The sequence below is a fragment of the Sphaerodactylus townsendi genome, linkage group LG07 (genome assembly GCF_021028975.2).
Source record: "Sphaerodactylus townsendi isolate TG3544 linkage group LG07, MPM_Stown_v2.3, whole genome shotgun sequence".
NCBI lineage: Eukaryota > Metazoa > Chordata > Lepidosauria > Squamata > Sphaerodactylidae > Sphaerodactylus > Sphaerodactylus townsendi.
In genome coordinates this window covers 91,157,999-91,182,836 of record NC_059431.1, presented here as the reverse complement: position 1 = coordinate 91,182,836, position 24,838 = coordinate 91,157,999, and the positions used below count along the sequence as shown (strand labels likewise).

General features: G+C 43.0%; 1 protein-coding gene across 5 annotated transcripts in view; it reads left to right on the top strand.

Annotated features, from left to right (window-relative positions):
• Window positions 1-22,173, top strand: part of C9orf72 (C9orf72-SMCR8 complex subunit) — a 34,207-nt gene extending 12,034 nt beyond the window's left edge. For 2 of the 5 annotated variants that reach the window (XM_048503569.1, XM_048503568.1), the window contains exons 2-11: window positions 8,014-8,500; window positions 11,958-12,017; window positions 12,628-12,723; window positions 15,166-15,230; window positions 16,279-16,351; window positions 17,585-17,701; window positions 19,353-19,588; window positions 19,926-19,983; window positions 20,923-21,032; window positions 21,132-22,173. In XM_048503569.1, the coding sequence (XP_048359526.1) occupies window positions 8,057-8,500; window positions 11,958-12,017; window positions 12,628-12,723; window positions 15,166-15,230; window positions 16,279-16,351; window positions 17,585-17,701; window positions 19,353-19,588; window positions 19,926-19,983; window positions 20,923-21,032; window positions 21,132-21,318 (1,446 nt within the window). In that variant the 5' untranslated portion in view covers window positions 8,014-8,056 and the 3' untranslated portion in view covers window positions 21,319-22,173. Of the gene's footprint in view, window positions 1-5,815; window positions 5,834-8,013; window positions 8,501-11,957; window positions 12,018-12,627; window positions 12,724-15,165; window positions 15,231-16,278; window positions 16,352-17,584; window positions 19,589-19,925; window positions 19,984-20,922; window positions 21,033-21,131 lie in introns of those variants that run through there. The other 3 variants (XM_048503570.1, XM_048503567.1, XM_048503571.1) reach the window with 3 other exon arrangements.
• The last annotated feature ends 2,665 nt before the right edge of the window (window positions 22,174-24,838 follow it).

Below are 24,838 nucleotides of genomic sequence, written 5' to 3'. Positions count from 1 at the left end.
TCCGCTGCTCTGATGACGGTAACATCAGCCAGTCCACTCAGGCCCTTTTGAACTTGCGATCCTTCTGCGGCGTAGCCTCCAGATATGGACGGAGCTCCTGGATAAGCGCCCCACCGCGACGGTGGTGTAGGCTGCTCTATGTTAGCTGCTGGGGCCTGAGTCTTTATTAATCGGCAGCTATAAGCGATGTAAGAGAATCGCGCTGAGCGAGTCAATTCCCGCCAAGCAGCCCTGTGGGATGTCGGTCCAGACCTGGAGTGCGGGATGGTCCTGCGCGCGGAGTCGACATCACTCCGGGACGCATGAACAGTCCCTGTTCAGCTGCAGAGGCCTTTGGCAGCATCTTAGCCCAATTGTCCCGTAGGGATGGCCTGGTCATAATTGCCAGTGTTTACAAGAACCCCGGGGAACTTCAGCGAGATGGGCTGCGCATGCTGTTTGTGATGCCACGCAGAGGGGGGGTGGTTTCGGCAGGGCCCGGCGCTTCGGGTCTGCTCTAGTACTCTCCTCCTGGTCCTGGCTTTCAGACGCCTTTCCGCTTCATCGGGCAAGTCGCTTTCTCCAATGGAAGCCCTTCTGGCAACGCGGGCACCGGTTTTGGTGGCCTCCTGGGGAGGACCTCCTCCATCGGGTTGTGGTGGCCCTCCATTGGCTGCCTACACTTCGAAGTGTCCGGTTCACGAAAGGCAGTCATCCTGCATCGTCTCCCGCCGGTGGAGAGCAGCGAGGCTAGCTTTGCGGGCTGGAGGATCCAATGTCCTGGCAAGCCTTAAGCATGTCGCCAGTTCAGGATTTTTTGCTCTAGGCCCGATTGCCCTGCTGCACTCCATGGAAGCTGCCCTATGCAGGCGCATATATCGCCGCCTTTGGGCCTCCTCGCCATCTACTCTGCCTCTTGGAGCATTTTCCTGGAGCCCGTTCCATGCACCCAGCATAGGGCTCTTGGGGGGTTTTGGGCCGGATGGAGGAGAACTCTGGGTTGGCTACTGCATTGGGACTCTTGATAAACGTTTTATAGGCTTAATCTAGAGGCGCATCGAAGGGCGATCGCAGCAATACAACTGGATCGTTGGGATTGGTAAAGCATCACCGTGAGTTGAGCGGCGTAGGCGCCAGAGGTGGCTGGCTCTTACAGCCATTGCTGGCTGGTAAACCTTACTTTCCCAGACCACAAATTGCAGGCCCAGGAGCATAAAGGTGGTTTCCAGTCAACCGGAACCATTAGGTGGTTCCTTGCGATGGCTTCCAGCATGCCTCTCTACGAAGCAGCGGATCGGCTGGCCCCTGCATTGCTTTGGCGGAGCTCGTAAGGATATTATAATTCAGGGCGTACCATAACTCACTAACTATGCCATCCTCCCCAGTATCTGCAAACGGGATAAAGTACAATGCAAGAATATCGGCATCGCCTTCCGCCAGGGTTTCCTTCTTCTGCAGATCGTGGCTAATACGCTCTGCAGAGTTTTGAAACCCAAGGCCATTACGCATGCTTCTGACGGAGGTGCAGTGGCTCGGAAAATGAAGCTACGGAGCAGCAGAGGCGGCTGGAGCCGGAGAGTTTGAAATGGGTGAAGGAGCGTAGGGCAGAAGGAGGACAGGCCCAATTTAGTGGATAGAGAAAATTCCGGGTCAAATTGAAGGTGAAGATCGGGAAGGAGGGCGGCTCAGGCGTAAGGAGCCAGAGGTCTGCAGGCTGATGGGCGAGCAAAACATTGTCTCCACGCCAGTAGCAGCGACATCGGCGCCAGCTTTGCGGCCTCCAGCGTAAGAGTGCCTGGCGTTTTCCTAGGTCCCAGATTCAATGTCCTCTGGGTAAATTTCATGGACATTGAGCCTCAACTTCCTCAACCACCCCATGAGCCCTTCTCTCTTTACGGGGACCTCCTGCCGCATTTCGCTAACGCTTTCGAAGTTCGGCTAACGCGTTTGTCATAAGCCCTGCTTTGGTAAGCTCCCATACTCACCGGTGTTCCGGCTTCTGACGAGAGAGCGTCCTAGGACGCTGGTGTCCCTGGATGTTTCGATCCAGAGGACAGGCGAGTACCGAAACGGTGGTCCCTGGACGCGCCGATCCAGCGGATTTCGGTATCGCTGCCTCTTCCCCAGGCCACGGTGAGCAGGGTGGGAGGGTTCGAGGATTCCCGTGGCTCTCGGCACCAGCTTCTGTAGCCCACTCCACGCCGGGCCGCTGCAGAACGGTGACGAGACGCGGAGATAGCCGATCTGGTGGAGATCACAGCAGCGGAGGACCGGAGGTCCGTGGTTCCTAGCGAAGTCTCCCTGCCTGCCGGTTCGCTCCACCTTTTATTGCTACTCTATCGGGGGCGTGTAGGAGGGAGGACTGGGGGGAGCCCCGGGAGAGCGCGAGGTCGAGAGATCATCATGCAGATGCATGATCTCATCTGGCTACGCGGGCGGAGGATTTTGACGCGCCTGAGCCTAATCCCTCACCTGGGGGCAAGATTTCATTGTCCCTGCCTCCTGTGATTGAGCTTCGTGACAGTTCACTTCTACCCGCACTCATGGGGGGATGAGGAGTGGGGGTGCGATGCGACCGGCAAGGCCGCAGGTCCGTTGGCGTCCCAACGTTCTACTACGGCACTGCTGGGTCGGCAGTGCACTACTACATCTCCTCCAAAGAATCATGGGAACGCTAAAAGAAATATTTCATTTAGAGTTCTCTATGACATGACTATGATGTCCAGTGTTCCATCAAAAGAGGAAATAACTATTTATGTCTGTAGTGTGGATATGCTTCATAGTGATACTACAGAAGAAAGTAAGAATTATCCATCTTTCTCTGTCAGTTCTCATAAAAGCATAGTGCAATTTTAGATGTGCATTTGCCACATCACTGTTTTCTGGCTTTTATAGTATTCCCCATTGTGTATACAAATAACAATTTTGTTCCCCAAAATTTGCGTATTTGGGAGTCGCTTTCCAAAGATAAACGTAGGTGTGTTACTGGAGACGTGCATTTGCTTATGTACTGATGTTCAATAAAATATTATTGAAGCAGCTTAACATTTCAATGTAATATTAAAACTTAACAAATAAAGCAGTAGTAAATACATATCAAGGCAGAAGAAAAACTATTAAAGAATCAGCAGATACAAAATAAAGACAATTGATGGTCTCCGGGCAGGTGGGAAGAGATTGAAAGAAATATTAGTAAGCTAAGCAATTTGGCCATACAGTCTGAAAATATGACCTTGTATTATTACCATGATCACATCAGTTATTTCAGTTTATTAAATCACAGTTTAAATCACAGTTTATTGAATCACTGTTTAAGCTGGTATCTTTGATAGCTTTTCTTCTTATGAGAAAATTTGTATTGTGAGTATTTTTTTTCATCTACATCAACCAACTGCATAAACAGTTGGTTTTTGTGTTCTCCTGCCTTATTGTATTAACGAAGATACATTTTACACTAGTGGTATCCAGCCACGCGTTGCTGTGGCAAATTTCCTCTTCATCACAGTCCGCAACCCACACAGATGTCCATGCAGGTCCAGTGATCCCCAGCATAACCTTTTGGGCTGGTCAAATAGAACCCCTCTTTCCCTTTTCAACAGCAGATTGGATTCACAATGTTGTATTATGGTTTGTAGTTTGTTTAGTATAATTCAGGGATGGTCCAACACAGGCTGGCACTGACAGTTCAGACCTAATTTACCTTGGAGTACGCAATGGCAGAGCCTGGTGGCAGCAGTCGTTATCTAACCACTCCTCAAAGGTCAGGGCAAACCCAACGCTACTTCGCAGTAGGCATTTACAAACCTCAAACCCAACATTACTCTGGAGTAAGCACATACCGCATGTTGGGTTACTTCAGAGATCTCAGATTAGAACTACCTGCCCAGCTCTGTTTCGGAGTTGGCACTCCAGCAGCAGGTCAACCATACCCCTACTTTACTCCAGAGTAAGCCTCACTGCGAGCGGACGGTGTTGCAGCCTGGAGGCAGCCAGGCTCCCAAAACTTGCCAAGCTTCTCAGCAGAAGAGCTCCCTGCTGGGCCCCGAGGCTGAGTTAAGGCCTGCTCTACCGCACCCCGCCTTGGGCCAAGGGAAGGGGGGCTCACCTCATGTAGGGGCTGGCGGCGGCCAAGTTGTTGGTGTGCACGGGGATCTCAGCCCTCCTCGCAGAAGGAGGTGAGTGCCCGCAGGAGCCAAGCTGGATGCTGCAGGTCCAACACGGCGCTGCCCGGTGCATCTGCAGACATCCCTTCCTCTCGCCGGGCTCTCTCTCTCTCAGCCGCCTTCCCTCCTTTTCCCTTAGAAGGCCTCAGGCGGCCTTTCCTGCCGTCTCCCCAGGCTCCTGACGTGCAGACCGGAGTGCTTCAGCCGGTAGCATATGGTACTGTTGCTGCCAGGTTAATCCGGCACTGCTTGGAGGCAATTCTAGTGTGCAGACCACCAAAGGACCATCCCTAGTTTAAGCATACAGCTCTTTTGACAATGTTATTTTTGAAGTGGCAACTTCCTCTGTGGGGGTTCGAAGACCAAATTGTCCAAGACGCATCACAGCATGGGTCGCGTTGCGGTAGCATCAGCAGCGTGCATTGCGTTAACGGCCACAGTGCGTGTTGCGTCACCGTCCAGTAGGTGGTGCTGGTGTTTTTGGGAAAAGACATTTTACCTGGGCCAGGTGTGAAATTTCAGGTATGTGATCATCTAAAAACACGCTTGGATGCGAGTCCTATGTTGTCTGAAAATTTCAAAGCATTCTGTCCAGTAGTTTCGGAGAGCAACGATAAGAAACAAACGGACACTTTGTTTTTTATTTATATAGATAAGAATAAATCAGAGGGTCTTAACCTTTAATTCATTAGTGCTCCATTATCACTGAATGCCCCATCAATTTATTTAGTAAGGCAGCTTACCAAAAACCTTGGCCTGCTGGCAACAGATAATTTTTTTTCTTTTTTGAAAAATACAGCTGTACAACTTTTTTTAAAGTAATACCCTCTATGTGAAATTAACTGTAAAATACCCATCTAAAAAGGCCTTACAGAAGGTGGTTGGCATAGAACTCTCAATGCCTTATTGAGAGTAAAGTTTTCGGGGCAGGAAGGTTTGGATAGCTGGAGCTGTGAGTGAATGGCCAGCTCAAAGGCAAGGCTTGGGAAGGGAGAGGATTTAAAATAGCAAAGCAGCTCATGACAAGTTAAAAAGATGAGGGCACGAGAACATCGCTCTAGACGAGGCGATTTAATATCGGTTATGATGTGGTGTATGTGTAAGATCCGCAGATCTTAGGCAAGATTCAAGTCCAGTAGTACCGTAAAGATCACCAAGGTTTCCAGAGTGTAAGCCTTCAAGAATCAAAGCTCCCTCAATCAGATATCTCTTCATATCTGAAGAAAAAGAGCTGTGAATTTTACAAGCTTACATCTTGTTGATCTTTAAGGTTCTGCTGGACTCCAGTCTTGCTCTTCTACTGCAGACCAATGCAGTTGCCCATCTGAAACAAATCTCAGGCATACATTAAAAACTCCATATTGTTATGGCTGATATCTGTGTGATGCTTTTTGAAAGACCTGTGGGAGAACGTGAGTCTTGGGATTTTATCCTCAAGGTAGGATTAGCAGTGTATTTCGCATTCTCTGAGGAACTATTGCAAGTGTGAAGGAGGTGCCTCGAATCCTGAATTGTGCCCTTTTTTATATTTGCAGGTCACTAGGGACTTTGTGGCCACTGTCAGAAATCGCTGTATATGAGGCAGGCTTCTTCTGTTTCTTATCTTCTGGAAATTTGTAAAACCAAAGAGAAGAAAAAACCAGAAGTGTATCTGCTAGGGATTAACTTGAGTAAGGAAATAGAAGAAACTTGTAAGTTATTTTATTATTTGATAACTTCTGCTAGACTTTCTTTAGCAAGAGATTGGAAGAAAGATCTCCATCAAAGTCTTGGAGATGTGGTCCTTACATGAAGTCGACAAATTGACCCACCTAATTAAAGAAGAAAAAGAAGAAAAATTTGAGAAGATATGGAGTCCTTTTCTTGATTATATGAAGAATTAATATTAAACTGCATAGTAATAGTAAAGGAAAATAACTAGAGTAAATGTAACTAGTAGAAAATATAATATAATGTTTTGAAATTAGAATAAAAGAATAGTGATGAAACCTATATCCCTATTTCATTTAGCAGCTCATTTCCCCTTATTTTTAGTTGTCGTGGTACAAGAAAGACACATTAGATATAGAATTTATAATTACTTCAAATATGAGAACGCCGCCCCAACTTAGAGGCAGAAGTAGTACTTTTAGGAGCGGCAGTGGCATAGGAGGTTAAGAGCTCGTGTATCTAATCTGGAGGAACCGGGTTTGATTCCCAGCTCTGCTGCCTGAGCTGTGGAGGCTTATCTAGGGAATTCAGATTAGCCTGTACACTCCCACACATGCCAGCTGGGTGACCTTGGACTAGTCACAGTTCTTCGGAGCTCTCTCAGCCCCACCTACCTCACATGGTGTTTGTTATGAGGGGGGAAGGGCAAGGAGATTGTAAACCCCTTTGAGTCTCCTGCAGGAGAGAAAGGGGGGATATAAATCCAAACTCCTCCTCCTCCTCCTCCTCCTCCTCTTCTTCTTCTTCTTCTTTATGGATGACGCAGAGGGAAATCGTCTTCGATAGAACTTTGCGAAACATTTATACTTTCAATGATTTAATCAGGGTTTTTTTGTGTATTTGTTTATTCTTTTGTGTGTGTCTGTATTGCAGTATATTTCATCATTATTTAGATTTTATTTGTTAAAATCAATAAAGATGATTTTATATCGAAAATCGGTGTTGGTCTGGTTGTAGTATGTTGCATACATGGACCTTAAATTTCATTGTGAAACTCACATGCAATTGATTTATTCCTCTGCTTGCAACAGAATGGAAATGCATGGCTTTTACATAGAGCAAAGCCAGAAGTAAGTGCAGATGACTTTAAAGCAGTTGTAAAGAGATTGACAAGGGCCTATTAGACGCACATCTGCATAATCTGCTGCGTGGTGGGGCAAATGTTCGTTGCAGCAAGTTTTCTTGTGTGGACATTTTCCTTGAGCTCCCCTTTCACTTTCTATTCTCTCCGCAGCAAGTGACACCACTTCTAGCATGACTTTAATTTGCTTCTTTGCCAGAGTGGGGCAGATTCACCAGTGAGCACAGGTTTGCCCCATACATCTTCCCTAGTCCCATGGCCAGCCTACCTAGCTTCAACCATGATGTCTTCCCCCCATTCACCATGTTGCCAACTTCTTCCTTCTTCCCACTCTCTCGTTGGCATCTTTTGGTAGCCAGCAAGTGGAAGTCAAAGAAAAGAAGCTCAACCACACAGGCTTAGCTGAAACACACCGACCTCTGAAATCCCATTTTGATATCTCGATATAATATTAATAGCCTCTCTCTCCTCCTGCAGCAGTGGCAGGAATTGGGGGTGTGGAGGGGATGGGGAGAGAATATCATCTCTAAAACATGGTCCCCTTCAGCAGTATGTGGTCCAGAGAACTGCCTCTTTCATTTAGGGGGGAGATTATTTTTGGCAAGGGCTACAATATTGATATATCGATATAACAGTAATTAAAAGGCCAGCAATCTTGAGACTACTGGGTGTGATGAGATCTGTGCCTTTAAGAATGACTTGATGGGCAAAGTTAAGAGAATCAGAAAAAGCAGGGACAGGAGAGTTCTCAGCAGAAAAGCTGTAGGGCAAGAAGCGAGTCCATTCTCACATGTAAACAGAAACACGAGGTGACCCTACTACAAGCCCACTGTACAGTGAAGAGCCCTGGGGTAAGTGTTCCATGCATAATGGGCCAAGGAAGCAGAAAAACAGATTGAACAGTATTCACTTGTTGGAGTGTACAGTTCTAAGCCAGAAATAAATATACTTTAAGATATGAGAAATTTTCTTTTCTACTATAACTTTTATAAATTGACCTTTTGTGGATGCAGCTGATTTTAAGTATCTCTGTGATTGATATGATATTTAAGCCTTATGTGTTTCCAACTCATTTTCTAGGTTTTAAGAAAAAGGCTTTGATGATGTGACAACTGGGGTCATTATGTCTGCTCTATGTCCTCCTCCTTCTCCTGCTGTTGCCAAGACTGAGATTGCATTGAATGGAGAGTCACCACTACTGGCTGCTACTTTTGCCTACTGGGATAATATTCTTGGTCCCAGGGTCAGACACATCTGGGCGCCAAAAACAGATCAGCAACTCCTCAGTGATGGAGAAATAACATTTTTGGCAAACCACACTTTGAATGGGGAAATACTTCGGAATGCAGAGAGCGGTGCAATAGATGTGAAATTTTTTGTTTTGGCTGAGAAAGGAGTCATTATCGTGTCCCTAATTTTTGACGGAAACTGGAACGGGGACAGAAGTACCTATGGACTTTCAATTATACTTCCACAAAATGAGCTTAGCTTCTACCTCCCCCTACACAGAGTGTGTGTTGACAGGCTGACACATATTATACGAAAAGGAAGGATATGGATGCATAAGGTAGGTTTCAGCTTTATTGTAATAAGGAAGTAGAAATGTACTCTTTTTTGTTTCTTTTGTTTTCTTACATTTTCATTGAGAGTCTGCAAGTTTCACAATTTTGTTGCTGGTATTCCAGTTGTGTTAATTTTTGCTTCAAGTTGGATAAAAACAACATAAAACAATGTTATGACGTGCATAAAAATAATGAGAAAAGTTAGGTGCCAGGAAACAGAACAGAGCGAGAAAAAGCTCACAGGTTCAAACAAAGGGATTATAAAGGCAACCGTTTTCAAAGGTTGCAACATTTGGTGGCTTCTGAAATTAAGACCATTTCAATTTTTTTCACAAAACTGCTCTGGGCACAGTTTGAACTTCTAAGATTCTAAACACTTTGGAGCATACTACCTAGCCTGCCAATCAAGATCTGTCTCTGCCTCCCTGCTTTCAGAGGTTGAAGATGGATGGTGACTAGTCAGGGCTTTTTCTGTGGTGGCACCTTGCCTCTGGAATGCCCTTTCCCTTGAGCTTCTGCTGGCATCTGTTTAACTTTTGGGGGGGGGGGGGATGCCAGGCCAAATCACATTTTTTTAATCCAAGTTTTTAATTAAGGGTTTTATTTTAGCAGCTTTTTAATAGTCTGCTTCTGTTTTTTGGATAGTTTTTCTTTCTGTTTATGCCCAGTGGCTTGCTCTTTTATTATGCTGTTTTAATTGCAGGCTGCCTTGAATAGAACTCTGAAGGGAAGGCATAGAAATAGATAAATAGCATGGTGAATACATCTTCCTTCCTATGGACAGCAGTTAAAAGTAGATTCAAACATCCTACATTGTGCCTTGTCTTTGAAGTCTTGAGACCGTCATCCATACTTAGAAGAAATTCAGCATTTTCATAATTGCAGCAGTATCCCTAATGCCTTTTAGTACTGTACGACTGTGTGGATCAGTCACATTGATGTACACTTACAAGTGAGTTGTACAGGGGTGGAGCTTCCACAGGGGCATCTGGGGGCAAATGCCCTGGGTGGCCATTGTTCAATTATGTGCGCCCCCCCCCGGAAAATCACCACCCACACTTCTAGCCTGGGCCATCCAGTCATGTGCGGGGGGGGGGCGGGGGGGCAGCGGGCACCAGCCAAGCCCTTGCACCTGGCCTCTTCTGCAGCGTGGCGCCTGGTGGACCCAAAGCTGGCCAGCTCAGCCCTGGTACAGGCACTGCGCCGAAGGATTGGCTGGGCACAAGAACACAGCCGGAGCCCAGCAGCTCACTCCCTGCCCGGTTGAGTTGCTTGCCACAGCCGCAGGCCTCCTGCTCTCCCCAGCCTCCATCAGGCCCAGCAGGGAGGGGAGGAGGCCTGTAGCCGCAGCAAACAACTCAGCCAGCAAGCAGCCTTTTGGTGGGCGGCTCAGGTGCAAGCCACAAGAGCCCGGTGGTCCCAGCCTCCTGGGCTGGCAGGCTCCTGGCCCATCTGCTCCTTTCCTCTGGCCAGGTGAGGTAAGGGGGGGGTGCTTGGGCAGGTCTTGCTCCGGGCGCAATTTCCCCTCCCTACGCCTCTGGAGTTGTACTGTGGTGGGACTCAAATCAAGACACTTATGGCCTAAATGTGGGTTATCCTTTGGGAAGCTACTGTAGAATAGATTCTATTAATCAATCTGCATTGATAGAATATATGCTCTTTACTTTTTGCTTTTGCTTAGAAACCTATAAACCTTTGTTCACAAAATTTCAAGTATTTCTGCTGAAGATATGCCTGATCAAAACAAGTTGAAAATATCTGTACTACTTTCATGTTCAGAGATGTCACTTTGTTTGGGTACTAGTGCCTATCTAGGTGTGTTAGGCAGATACTAGGACCCAAGTGGGGCATTCTAAAACAAAGATGGTCCAGCATGTGGCAGACAAAGTTACAATTCTACTTGGTTCTTTTTTTTTAAAGGATATAGTTATGGAATCCAAGCCTACATATATTCCTTAAAGAATAAATCTCTACAGACTTGTTTACGTTTCTGCATGCCTCTGTATCTTACCTACTGTATCTGGCTCTGTATCTCACCTACCTGTATCTCTGTATCTCACCTACCTACTCTGTATCTCTGTATCTCACCTACCTACCTCACTCTATCTGTATCTGGCTCACCTACTGGCTCTGTATCTCACCTACCTTGCCATCGATACTTATGTACCCTGATACTGCAATGAAAGCTGGTGCATGAGAGGTATTAAACTGCACCTCTTGGTTAAATTGCACTGAAGTATGTAGCCAAAAATGTATCCTTAGAATCTTAAATCTGTTGTCCAGGAGAATAGCTATAGCGAAGGGGTGTTATTCCCACAGACCACAACTTTCTGTGTTTTACCTTCTGTGTTTTACTGTGTTTGCATTTCTTACAAAGCCCAGAAATACTTATAGGGTTCATTGCTTATGATGGTAAAGGGGAGTGCTGGTATATTCTTTCAATGGAATGAGACAAAAGAATGGACTTGCATTTTTACATATTCTGTTACATGAAGCATTTCTACCGGAGGCGGGGGGGGGAGATGTTTCATATGGAAAACTAGCATACCATGGAGTGAATGAGACTTATATTTCTTCCTTAAGGTACTAATTTTTTGCCGAAAGTTCTTGTATGTGGAAAGGGTTTTCCAAAATGACATTCTTTCCAGCTTAGGTCCATTCTACCCACTCAATCTGTTTCCTATGTAAATCAGACCTTATTGTATTTTTCATTAACACCTCTTATAACTACTAATACTTCTAAGCGCTCAGGGTTCTTTTTCTAATTCGTGACAGAGTGTTCTCATATAGTTCCTCTTGAAACTCATCCTGTTCCTCTTGAAATAATATGGACCTCTTTCAGATTTTTGGTTGAAGGATAATAAGTGTGTGAACTGAAACCTAGAGGCATGGGAGTAAGTCTTTCAAGTAATTGGGATTTTATTTGTATGCTTTCTTTCATATAAGCTGCCTTACATGGAGTTGTCTCACTTAAGCCTACAGAACCAGGATTTTTTGTTTTTTTGCTATCAAGTCATATCTGACTTGTGGCGATTCCATCGGGTTTTCAAGGTGAGAGATGTTAAGAAGTGGTTTGCCATTGCTTGCCACTGCATCACAACCCTGGTATTCCTTGGAAGACTCCTAAACAGAGTCGATCCTGCTTAGTTTCTGAGATCTGACAAGATCAGACCAGCCTGGGCTACCCATGTCAGGGTACAGAGCCAGTTAGGCTGAGAAAAACCCTGTGAGTTTTATGAGTGGGCAAGAATTTTAACTCACTGGTTGACGACTTCTTCTCTAACTACCACACAATCTCTCCTGTAAATATACTCAGGATTTGCCATAAAATTGATTTGATTGAAGTACATTGATGTGACTTGCTTGTGTCTCTAGGCTTGTTTTCTAATCAAAATATAAACAGAAGTGGTATGTTGTGCTTATCAACTACACATAGACAAATACTGTTTTTTTTTAACTCAGGAAAGGCAAGAACACATACAGAGGGCAGTTTTGGAGGGCACAGAGAGAATGGAAGATCAGGTAAGAGGGATTTGCTGGATGTGTATAGTAACATACAGTCCAGTTGAAGACAGCTGTGTAAGTTCCCTTGGCTTCAGTGGCTGAAGTAGGACTGTGTGTACTTCTCTCCTGTTGAATTTTGCTCAGCTATAGAAGTTATTACTGTGAATTTTTGAGTGTTGTGGAAATAGTGAATAAGAATGAAATGAAGGAAAATTAGTAAATTGGCAAGAAACATACCCCATTCCCAAACCTCCAATTTTGGAATAACAGAAGTTTGATTATTATTTCCTACTTGTTACTTATTCAGTGCATTTAGTCTATTGTCATCTCATCTAAGTTCTGAAGTTGCTTTTCCCAAATGATTGAAACTTATTTAATAGCTTGGTCTTCATGTTTAGAGATTCATTTTTCAAATTGCATTCTTGGGTTCCTGTGATTTTTGTTCTTTTGAAGCTTGGTAGCTTGGAATGAATCCGAAAAGTAATCTTTGGCAAATTCCTGATTGCTCGTCTTAGTGCTGTCTTCAAAAACGGTTCAGCCTTTTCATGCTCGTGTCTTTAAAGATGAACTCTCTTTTTCTACTGCATGCTCAGCTTTTTTATTTCGTAAAATCTTATTTATTGCACAGGGCCAGAGCATCATTCCAATGCTGACAGGAGAAGTAATTCCTGTAATGGAACTCCTTTCATCTATGAAATCACACAGTGTTCTAGAAGAAATAGATGTAAGTCCTTACGTTAGCTGCATCATGAAAGTCAAGAGTTCTGTCATTCTATTCCTACTTTTTTAATTGCCTTCGGTGAAATAAACTATTACAGGATAATAAATTGGTATCCTTTTGACTTTTTGGCAGCAAAAAGGTCCCTAGGCAGACTTTTTGGGAGTTTCTTTTCTAATACTGATTCATGTCTTATAAATATCTTGCCAGCAGCCATAATTTTAAACTATTCTTGGTTCAATGGCTTGTGTTCTGCATACCGTGCTTAAAATATAGAAACTTGGCAAAAGTGATCTAATATATATTGGTACAATTAAAATTTTAAGAGAATCCAAAGGTAGAATATTCAAGATGGTGTCGTTTTTTTGTGCGGGTAAGAAACCAGCAAAACAAATATGGCAGTATGCATGTATGTATGGAATCTGGATGAAAGTATAACTTTGGGTTATTTTTCTTTTCTGTGTAGACATAACCATAGACTGCAGCAGGGTAATGATCTCTCCTTCTCTTTTGGATGATGCTTATTTACCTTAACCAGAACTAAAGCTCATGGCTGACATCAGCCATGGTTCATGTCACCCAAGATGTGCTCCATTGAAGATTTGAAAGCAGGATTTCAAGCTGGTGTCAGAACCTTGGCAAATAAGCACTATATTCTTTTCCACTGAAAGATCTTAAGTAAAATTGTAAATTCATCCATTACTTCATCCTGGACTTTATTTGTGGTAGGATGCTCCATGGGGATCCTAGTGCCTGCCTTGTTCTGTAGACAGGGAAAGAGCAAAGAGTGAGCGAGCAGAACGTGTGGAAGAGGCAAGCCAGTTTGTGGGCTTACCCCTTTCTGCAGAGAGGTAAGCTGGCAAACTGACCAGCCCAGGTCTCTAAGCTAACCCGTGTGTGTGTGTGTGTTTTCTCCTGCTGGTTTTCCTTCCTGAAGTGAGTAGTTGGGGCGCAGGAATGACTGGCCAGACATGGGGAGGTGACCCAGGCAGATGCATGGGTGAGCAGATGCTCAAGAGAAAAGGTGCCCCTGTCCTGGCAAGACATGGATTGTGGTGTTGCTGCAATGAGGCTGACTCTTCGGCATGGATGTAGGAAGTCTTGCCAAACTATCACAATACGAGATCCTCGAGGTATTAGCTTAAGGCAGCTGCAAGGTGGGGTTTGGAGCTAGCATGCTGGCTCCCTCCCTCCCAATGCATTTTCCCAACCACTGATCTGCTTTTTTATCACCCATTCAGATTCCACAGTAGCTCTCAGCTACCTTAGACTATTTCTCAGACCAACCTACCGTTCAAGGGTGTTACGAAAATAAGCGCATTTTACATATTTATCTTGCTTCAATCTATTCATGTGGGCATGTATGCGAAAACAATAATAGATATCACCCTAATCTGTTTGGAGGGAGGGCAAGAATAAAAATGTTTTAAATGGAATTGCTACTTTTTCCATTCCTTCCACTTGTTTTGCCCCTGTATCTTAACAACAACCACAAGGTGAGCCCAGTTTTCCCCAAATGCCACAACCAACACCCGATGAGCAAGCAGCCAGCCATTCCTTTCTCCCTCCCCTCCCACCCTGTGACAGTCAAGAAGGGCGACTGAGACCTCCAGGGACCACATCTTCCTGCAAACAGAGGAACAGCAGCAGCTGCCTGCTGTGCGAGCTTCCATAATAGGACACTGTTCTGAGCAGGGTAGGAGTGCAACACGACAAGGGCAGCGACATCCCCGGCACTCATTCTGACACACCAGGCTCTTCAGTCCCTGATCCCTGCTACTGTGGGTGCCATCTTACTTCAGCATGTCCAAGCAGGATAGGAATGCAACACAACAAGAGTAGTGACAGCCCTGGAATTCTCTCTGCCACACTAGGCTCTTCAGCTCCCAATCCCAGCTTGCAGCTACCATGGGCGCCATTTTGCTTCAGCGCCTCCACCACTCTTGACTTAGACCAGTGGTGGCGAACCTATGGCACTCCAGATGTTCAAGGACTACAATTCCCATCAGCCCCCGCCAGCGTGGCCAATTGGCCATGCTGGCAGGGACTGATGGGAGTTGTAGTCCATGAACATCTGGAGTGCCATAGGTTCGCCACCACTGACATAGACATTTAGAACTACTTTCACTGTGGAATCCTTTTACTTCAGTCGCACCACCACTGACTGCACTTAGATCTTTCAGTGGAAAAGGGTATAGCTATGGTCAACATTAACCACAGTTAAGACAGATGAGGGAAATTCTGTAGGAAAGGCAGGAGGATGCATGCGATTCTGAGCTTGACCAATGATATATTTGCTCAGCTCTTAACTGACAAGTGCATAACTTTGGGTAGTTCCTTGTTTTGAATTATTCCTGGAAATGTGCTTAAGATTTATTGACTTCTAATGTATTCAACAATATGGTCACATCTGGCTAATTTTCCTTCCCTTGTTTTATTTCATTCTAGATACGTGACACAGTCCTCAGCGATGACGATATTGGAGATAGCTGTCATGAAGGTTTTCTCCTGAAGTGCGATCATTTTTCCCTCTTGATTTTCTTTACTGTTATGTTTCCAAGTTACGCCATCACATCCGGTACAACCCATTTTGTGACTAGGGCTCCATTCTTATCGATTGCTGTTCACAAATAATGGTGCGATTGTGCAGGGCAAAGCGTTTCATTTGAAATAGGCACAGTTTTGTCTCGGGTTACAGTTTTGTGCATAAATGTAATTTTTTTCTGGCTAATTAGAAAGGGTTTTTTTGACATAACACCACAAATTGAGATTTGTAGTAATTGTAATTTCAAATGACCATATAGTTGATTCAAATGAAATGACCATAGTTGATTCTGAGGCTGCATTCAAATATCATAGTAATCCAAGTTTGTGCAAAAACATCGGTTGGTGCTTTACTCATGTGCACACGCCCCCTCCCTCTTCCTGTGCAAAGTGCAAGTGAGGATTTCTGGTTTGAAACATTCTGGTTCCTGTGTGAATAAACTGAAAATTGCTTCCTTCCTGCAAGCCAGGATTTTAAACTGTAGTTTAATCTAGAACCTTTGTTCCTGGAGTATAAACAAGCCCTTGGTTCACCCAGATATACATGTAATTTATCTCAAACCAAATATTTGTAATTCAAGTAAGTAGATGAATGAGTATTCATTCACAAATCATATTTGGTGTAGCTTGTGACATCTGAATGCAGTTTGACTTGATTTAAATACTAGCCACCTGTCAAACTTGGAAAAGTTAACCAAAAGGGGACTGTATTGTCAAAGGCATTCATGACCAGAATCAATTGGCTGTTGTGGGTTTTCTGAGCTGTGTGGCTATGGTCTGGTAGTTTTAGCTCCTAACTCCATATCGTGCCACGGAGAGAAACACAGCTTACCATGAGAAGGTCTCTGAAGATACTAGCCATAGATGCTGGTGAAAGGTTAGGAGCTAAAACTACCAAGCCATGGGCACACAGCCTGGAAAACCAACAGCCCAAAAGGGAACTCTTTGACATATATGCTTTCTTGAGTTTCAACATGTCAAATTTCTCTGCAATCTTGCATTGTGTTTAATTTTCAGAGCTATCAGTTCACACCTGCAGACCTGTGGTTGCTCAGTAGTTGTAGGAAGCAGTGCCGAAAAAGTTAATAAGGTGAATTTTTTTCTGTGCATTATATAAATAAGATTCCTGATTACCAGAGACCAGCATATTACCTACCATCAAAGACATGGAAATTAGTGCTTTTATTCATAAAATATCTAATTAAAAGAGTCTGGAATTTTGAATTTTCCTCCCCCAGTAGCTGTAAATTTTGCTGTGTTTATGGTTTTGGAACTTTAATTATTGGTTGTGTTTAGCCCAGTTTGTCCGATTTTACATACAATTCAAAACGAACTAATTCAACTTAGTGTTATATAGAAGATATGGGAATGGCGAAATTACTTGTTTACATTTAGAGCCTCATTCAAACCTGGAGTTGGTGGGCTATGGCGCTGGTGCAGCACCGTCCCACCACCTCCAAAGGGCTTATCTATGGTGTGGGTGTAGGGAAAAGCCCTGGACCTCCCCATCGCCAAAAAGCCCCATAGGGCTGAATGGACATTCACCACAGAAAGTGTGGCATACATCTGAGGGTCAGTGCGCTGTGCAACTGACCCTAAACCTCGGAAGGGAGCCTACTAATATTGACTCCGTTCCCAAGAACACCCTGGCCTGCCTCCCCTCCACGCTGGTGTCCGAGCAGGCCTGAACTTCTTGGTTCCATGGCAGTGGAACTGCAGGATGCATAGCCACTGATGCATCTGCTTCCTTTGCTGGGGTAAACACCCTGGGGAGGGCAATTGTGCTGGTTTAAGGCCAAGCCACTCCCTATTGCCCTTTCAGTGCCCTCCTCCCGCAGTTTGGATGGGGCTGCGCATCTTCTTTTTCAAGATATGTTTACATAGAGAAGAAGAATGCAAAGAGAAGAATACTTCAATACTAGTGTTTGCTTTAGATGTTGTAATGGCCTTCCTAGTAAAAGTAATATATTAATGATTTGCTCCTTCTATGATGTTAGAGTGGAAAGCATTCAGCCTCTAAATTTTAAATTCTCAAAATGGTGTTGGGCAGGCTGCAATCTTGAACTCTGTTGCAATATCATGAGCTAATAGTTACTCATAGCCCCTGTACAGATAATAGTCAGTTCATTCAATGGAGTTGAAAGCATAATATTGCAATTTATATGCTGAGAAATTCACAGAGCTGAATTTATATCTGGGGAGAAAACATCTGGGTCTCTTGTAATGCATGGTCATTGTGCAGTACGGCACTTGTCATTATAATTAATGTTTGTCTTCGCTCAGTTGCGTTGCCTATGTCTTTTACAATGTTTTTCCATTTCAGATAGTGCGGACTCTGTGTCTCTTTCTTACTTCAGCTGAGCGAAAGTGTTCCAGGCTCTGTAGAAGTGAAACTTCTTTCAAGTATGAGTCAGGACTTTTTGTGCAAGGGTTGCTCAAAGTAAGGTCTTTATTTTTGTTTCCTTAAACTGAACTCTCTCTAAAAGCCAGTAACTTGAATCCTTAATTTCTAACCAATGCATGGAAATGTACCAGTGTTTTTTCTGCCAGAATCACTTCTATATCTGTTTTTCTGACTGGATGTTGTACTTTTTCTTTATATTAAAATGTATATTTCCATCCCGATATTTATCACAAGTGGGGAAAATCTACTTAATTTTTTTACCCTATTCTTCTGCCCTAGTGGCTCCCTAGACCTAGATGATTACAAATGTAAAAGAATTTAGCAAGAAACAATAATACAATAAGCAACTGCCAATTTCAATTATATAAAAAGTATATAAGTAGTCATTCTATTTATAAAATACAGTGAGAGCCATAAACAAATTAAAATTACACAAAAGCCATCACAATAGGTCCTGAAAAATATCTCAACTATTGAAAGAAAAGTCCCTGCAAGAATAGAACAAAAGAGATGGTGAAGATTATGTATTTTTATTTGGCTGAATTCATTGCCAACGTAAATACCTCTTTGCCTTCTGTACAAAAAGTAGATTTGGTAGCTGATAATATATACTGGACAATGTCATAATATTTATGTCATCATACAGGATTTAATTAAAATGCTAGTGTGACCTTGTCTGACAGAACATCAGATTTTTGATATGTAGGAATGGGTAGCACATGTTCTAGTCTGGATGAACCTGTGCTGGATGCATAAAGCTGCGTTACATTGAATCAGGCCATCCAGGTTGGCATTGTCTGCTGTGATTGACAGTGCTTTTTCAGCATCTCAGGCCTGATCTCTTTAACCAGAATGTCAAGGATTGAACCTGGGATCTTCCTTATGCAAAGCATCTGTTCTATCACTGATCCATGGTCTTCCCCATGCATGGGTAACCTGCTTCCAAACCACTTAGGAGTGGAAGGAAGAGTATAGTATTTATAATATGGCGAGCAAAACCACAAAGCAAAGTTCTGTTTCTTCTTCTGACAAATGAGCTAACTGTGGTTTTGTTTCAAGAAAGAGTTGTGGCTGACCAGCTTCCCAGACTGAGTTATGAATTGATGAAAAACATCCTCAGTTTAGATTCCCATAACCTTCTGGATTCAGAGAAACTCACAATTGTTCCTGCTTCCACAATAAGGCATGCTACACAGTGTGACAACCACAGGTTTAAAATGAAAATCCCAATTATAATTTTACTTACTTGGAGATAAGTTTTGATTATGTCAGTGAACCTCTCCTTTGAGTTTCTCATAAAGACGCTGTCTGTCTTGAGCATGCTGTCTTGAATCAAAAGCCTGCCGTCAGTAGTTTGTGAGCTCACCGTTGATGACTTTGAGAGCCTAAGTAGTGTGAAATCAGTTTTTTCCCCTTTAGCTTTCGTCTAGGAAGGCCCTGCTAGTCCAATTCTGCTTGCTGCCTTGGAAGCTTATATTTGAAGGAAATGTGGGACAGAACTCTTTTAAATAATCAAGATTTTGAATGTTGTCTGTACTGAAAAACCACTTTTTGTGGCAGCTTGGCATTATTTAGTTGAATGATCACATCTATTGATTTTGCTTGAACAGTATGAAAAATTTCATGATTTTAATTCCTCTGACTCTTTTAGCAAGTAGGAGGTGTTTTTTTTCCCCCAATTTGACAGGATGTAACTGGAAGTTTTGTGCTGCCTTTCCGGCAAGTGATGTATGCTCCATATCCTACCACTCATATTGATGTAGATGTCAACACAGTGAAACAGATGCCTCCGTGCCATGAACATATCTATAATCAGCGGCGGTACATGCGTTCTGAGCTAACAGCATTTTGGAGAGCCACTTCAGATGAGGAGATGGCTCAGGATACCATTATCCATACAGATGAAAGTTTCACTCCTGACCTGTAAGTATTCCTAGAGAGTTTACAAAGGAATCAAACCTCCCATAGCTTGCATAATAGACTTTCAGATATTGATATTTGTTGGAGGTTCAATATAGCACAATGGGAACAAGACTTTATAGGCTCTATCATTTTGTAGTTGGCCATCATTCGCTGATGACTGCCAGAGATCAGGGCTGAGTTCCCGAAGGAACAATGAAAAACTACTCTGTGTTGTTCCAGTGCAATCCAATACTTGAATGCTGCAAGAGATTTACAATTACGTTTCTAGCACTAGTTTAACAGTGCAGTACCAAAACTGATATACTCAATTATTTTATACTTTTCATTATCTTTACAGGAATGTCTTTCAAGATGTCCTGCATCAAGACACTCTAGTTAAAGCTTTCCTGGATCAGGTAACTACTGGTCTTATCAATACATTAAAACTGAAAATTAATATCTACTGGTTTTGAAGTAGTTTTCTCTGTTTAGTACAACAGTCCTTCACAGAAGATCACTGTAGTCATCAACAAGAACAGCTGCATTTATTTCCATCCCTAGTGTGAGGCTTTCCCCTCAAGCAGGCATGCAACTGGTTCACGATTGGAACCACTACCAACCATAAGCCCCTCTGGACAAGGGCCTTGCCTACTTTCCTGAAACAAAGGGCAGGTGCCACAGTGGTGAATGATGCTCAGAAGAGCCATAGGTAGAATGTCGAAGAGCCACATGTGGCTTCCAAGCTTCTGTTTATTAAATTAGTGGATGTGAAAAGTTTGATGTAAAGCAAATGAAATTATTGAAGGGTTTCATGGCTGGATTCAACTGGTTATCGTGGGTGTTCCAGGCTGAGTGGCCGTGGTCTGGTAGATCTTGTTCCTAACGTTTCGCCTGCCTCTGTGGCTGGCATCTTCAGAGGTGTATCACAGAGGGAAGTCTGTTACACAGTGTAACAGACTTCCCTCTGTGATACACCTCTGAAGATGTCAGCCACAGAGGCAGGTGAAACGTTAGGAACAAGATCTACCAGACCACAGCCACACAGCCCGGAAAACGCACAACAACCTAATGAAATTAATTTCTTGCTTGCTGTGAAATGCTGTATTTGGTAATGCTGGTGGCAATGAGAGCAAAACCAGCCATCTGTGTGTGCTGCTGAGGAGCTGGCAGGAATTTTGTAGGAATGTGCAATGACTTAGAGCTCATACTAGTGCCCAGTGGTTTCTGCTGTAGGTTGGCAATGCTGCTGGTATTTAAATAAAATGAAGTTTATATAGCTGTCCATGCAAGGGATAGTGGGGGCAAGTGGGGAATTCAGGAACATATACTGAATCTTTTCCTGCCAATTTGAACAGGTCTTTCATTTAAAACCTGGACTGTCTCTGAGGAGTGTGTTCCTTGCTCAGTTCCTATTAGTTCTTCACAGAAAAGCCTTAACGCTAATTAAATATATAGAAGATGACACGTAAGTATAAAGCTAAAGGGGAAAATGGGAAAAGTACTTTTGGAGCTGTTTTAAATTAAAGTACTCTGTTTAACCACAGCCTTTCCCCCAATTCCCCAGGCAAAAAGGTAAAAAGCCTTTTAAATCCCTCCGAAGCTTGAAGATAGACCTGGACTTAACAGCAGAGGGCGATCTTAACATAATAATGGCTTTAGCTGAGAAGATTAAGCCTGGTTTACATTCGTTTCTCTTTGGCCGACCTTTTTACACTAGTGTGCAGGAACGGGATGTTCTAATGGCATTTTAAAGGTGCTTGTTTGTGATGTGAGTTGCTATAACTCCACAAGGGTGTTTAGAGATATTAGAGACAGAAATGCAGTGTTGCTGTTTGAAGCACATCCTGCTGTTCAGTGCAATTTAACGCAATGTACACTACAGCCCGCAGGAGAAAGGGGAGCTAGTGCTATAAGGAGTAAAGTCCCTTCAACTGAAGTTCATTTTGTTTATAGTGAGAGTAAAACGTTATTGTCACGGGATTTTTTAAAAATATACAATCAGTCTCTGGTATTTTCTAAACCACCAAGCAAGGTTATGATTTATATTTAAGCAAGAGGACTTTTAAAAAATAGGCTTTTAAGAAGCTGCACTGAATTTAACATGTTCTCTTAATTTTGCTTGGGTGCTGAGGCCCATTTGCCCATTTTTAAAAACTGTGGATAGTAAAACAAATTTCAAAGATGATTTTAAAGATGCTAAGGTCAACTGTGCTTGACAGCATGAGCAGTATTGTCTGTATGGCTTAAAGACAAACTTTGGAAGTCACCAGAAACCTGGAATAACATCTAAGCTTATAAATAGGCATGGGGAATGCAGGTGTGTTGTTACAGGAGACAAAATTGGACCTCGTTCTTCAGAATGTTATTTTTAGACTAGGTCATGAATTACACTACTTTATGTCCAAGTACCAAGTAAGGCTATTCATTGGCTGATTATGTTGGATTATCAGGCATGCTACAGAGTTTTAACGACTAGCATAACTTCCAAGCAGAAAATAGAAACATGAGAATTTGTATTGGACAGAGCGGTTGCCAAATTTTGTCTAATAAACTGTTGAGTAAAATCCAGCTAAACCCTACATTCCTGTGCGCATGTTATTTTTTTTTTTTAAAAGTTTTAAATAGCCAGGCTTTGGATTTGAAATTAACAGGAGTAGCAGTAGTGACACAATTATGGTTCATTAGATGTATTTCTTCAACTCCAGCACATTTACATCTCTTCTATTGCTTTTTCCATATGATATATTTGTGATATATTTCACAGAACACAGAAGGTCTGCTATCTTTCTTCATTCTATACTGTATTTGATGTGATATTTTAGGGCCGTGGTGGCGAACCTTTGGCACTCCAGATGTTGTGGACTACAATTCCCATCAGCCCCTGCCAGCATGACCAATTGGCCATGCTGGCAGGGGCTGATGGGAATTGTAGTCCATAACATCTGGAGTGCCAAAGGTTCGCCACCACTGCTTTAGGGCATGCAGCTGTGTTCACTCTCCCCCCCCTTTCCCCTGGTTGAGGTCAAGTACAGAGGTCTGCTTATCTAAGTGCAATATTTTTGTATTCTTCTTTGACTTGGGAAGTTTTTTCTCTCAAAAATGTCTGTGCCCATTTAGCCAAGATTTTTGTTGCTATATCCATTCTGGAACATTCTATAACCTGTGTTTTCTTACGTGACTACATTCATGGGACTGGGTGGGGGGGAATTCTGTTCTGTAGAGAGACTATAAGTACACCTGTCAGACATTGCCCATTAGTAAGGCACTATCTGTTTAGATGATGTTCAGTTCGTATATCGGAGCCCCACAGATTTCAGGATCTGTCTCAAAAAAGATTACAGTGTAAAAATATTGGAGGGGGTGGCTGTTGGGGAGCAAACTGTCAAAGTATGTAACCTTGTGAACAATGGACATGATAAGAAACCATAAAGGTGTATCTTCCTCTAGCTCAGTGTGGACAAGTGCTATGGGAAAGCACGAAATAACTTGAAATAAAAAAAATATATCGTTCAGTGAACCAACACACCTGCATTTTGCACAATAAGGTTTAAGCCACATGTAGTTGCAATGTCAAGGTCAGGAGCCCTGGGCAGTTTTTTGCAGTTATTGTACAAAAACCTGGATACAAGGGATTGATATTTTTGAATGTATCTAATTAATATGCTTCGAGGAAAGCTGTCAGATACCTGAAATACTATTTTCTACATCTATTACTATATTGACTGTCTGAAAAGTTAATGTTAGAGAGCCTATACAAGTGTTCAATGACTGCATGTGTAAATCAGCTAATTTTATTGCAAATCACTGTGTTCTTGTTTACCCATGTAATTTTACGTTAATGTTGCACTAGCATCTGGCATATGTTTTGGAAATTGCTGGGTAGTGGTTTAAAACAAATGTGGTACCTACTTATCTATGTATCCAGGGTCTCTGTATATTTTTCATACTTCTAGAATTCTGTTACAGCAGGAGATCTGAAAAATCAGTGTGAATTATTGCTGACATGATATAGTGATAAGATGCAAACTTTATCTGCTATTTTATAAAAAAAAGTTGCACAATACGGCATTAAGGGTCGCTAATGATTTTTATGTTACCTGTTAAACTCGTTTACTTGGCTTTAGAGTCCTGTTGAGGAACTGCTAGAGAAGCTCCTAGGCGGACTCCATTGTAAAAGCATGTGCTTAATAATGTTAGCTTTCCTTTTGAAAAATATGTCGTTGGCATTACTAAAAGGTGAAAACACTGTTGCCTGAAGCACATCATAAAAGTTGAAATTTCACTTTGAGACATCTAAATATCAGAAACATGATTCAAATGTTGATGCACTTTTGTTCTGCTTGCACAATAAATAAAATATTATTGCTTCTTTATGTGTTGCTTATCTTCATTGCTCGAAGTAGAATCTAATTGGTAAAACCAATATTGCAAAAAAAATTAGAGTAGTAGCTACCTTTGTTCATTCTTTTCTCTTTGATCTACTTGGCTTGAGCCTAGTGGTTGAGAGCAGTGGGCTCTAAACTGGAGAACTGGGTTTGATTCCTCACTCATCTGTATGAGCAATGGACTCTAGTCTGGTGAACCAGGTTTGTTTCCCACTCATTCATATGAAGTTTGCTGGGTGACCTTGAGCTAGTCACAGTTCTCTCAGAACTTTCTCAGCCCCACCTACCTCACAAGGTGTCTGATGGGGGGAGAGGAAGGGAAGGAGTTTGTAAGCTGCTTTGAGACTCCTTATAGTTGAGAAAACCAGGGAATAAACCCAAACTCCTCAATATTCTAAGAGTTTAGAAAACGGCAGTTCTAGTCTCACTATACCACCCTACTTGGGGGTGGGGGTGGGGGGCAGGGAAGTAGTTGTAGCAGTGTTACTGTAGTGCCATAATATATGAAGCAAATCATCTCTAGTGTTGCTGGTATATTCTTCCCCCCTTCCCACGTCCTTATCACATCAAGACAACGTGCCGTCTTTATGTTTCAAAGTAGCCCTGTTCCAGGCTGTAGGGTCTAAGGTATCTTTAATAGTATGTTCCTGTGTACAATTACTCAACTTTAAACCATTTGTTGTGAATAGGTTTAGACTAGAGTAAATTAGCATAGGGTTACTCTATAAATGACTTGTATCAGCACAGTGCTGATCTTCTGCAAAGGTGATGCAATAAGAGAATCTCCCTGAATTGAACAAGTCTACTTGCTTTCTGGTAAAGGGAGGTGCCACTCAAGGTGAGACCAAGGCTGCAGGTGGTGGTAGTGAATGACAATAGTGAAGCA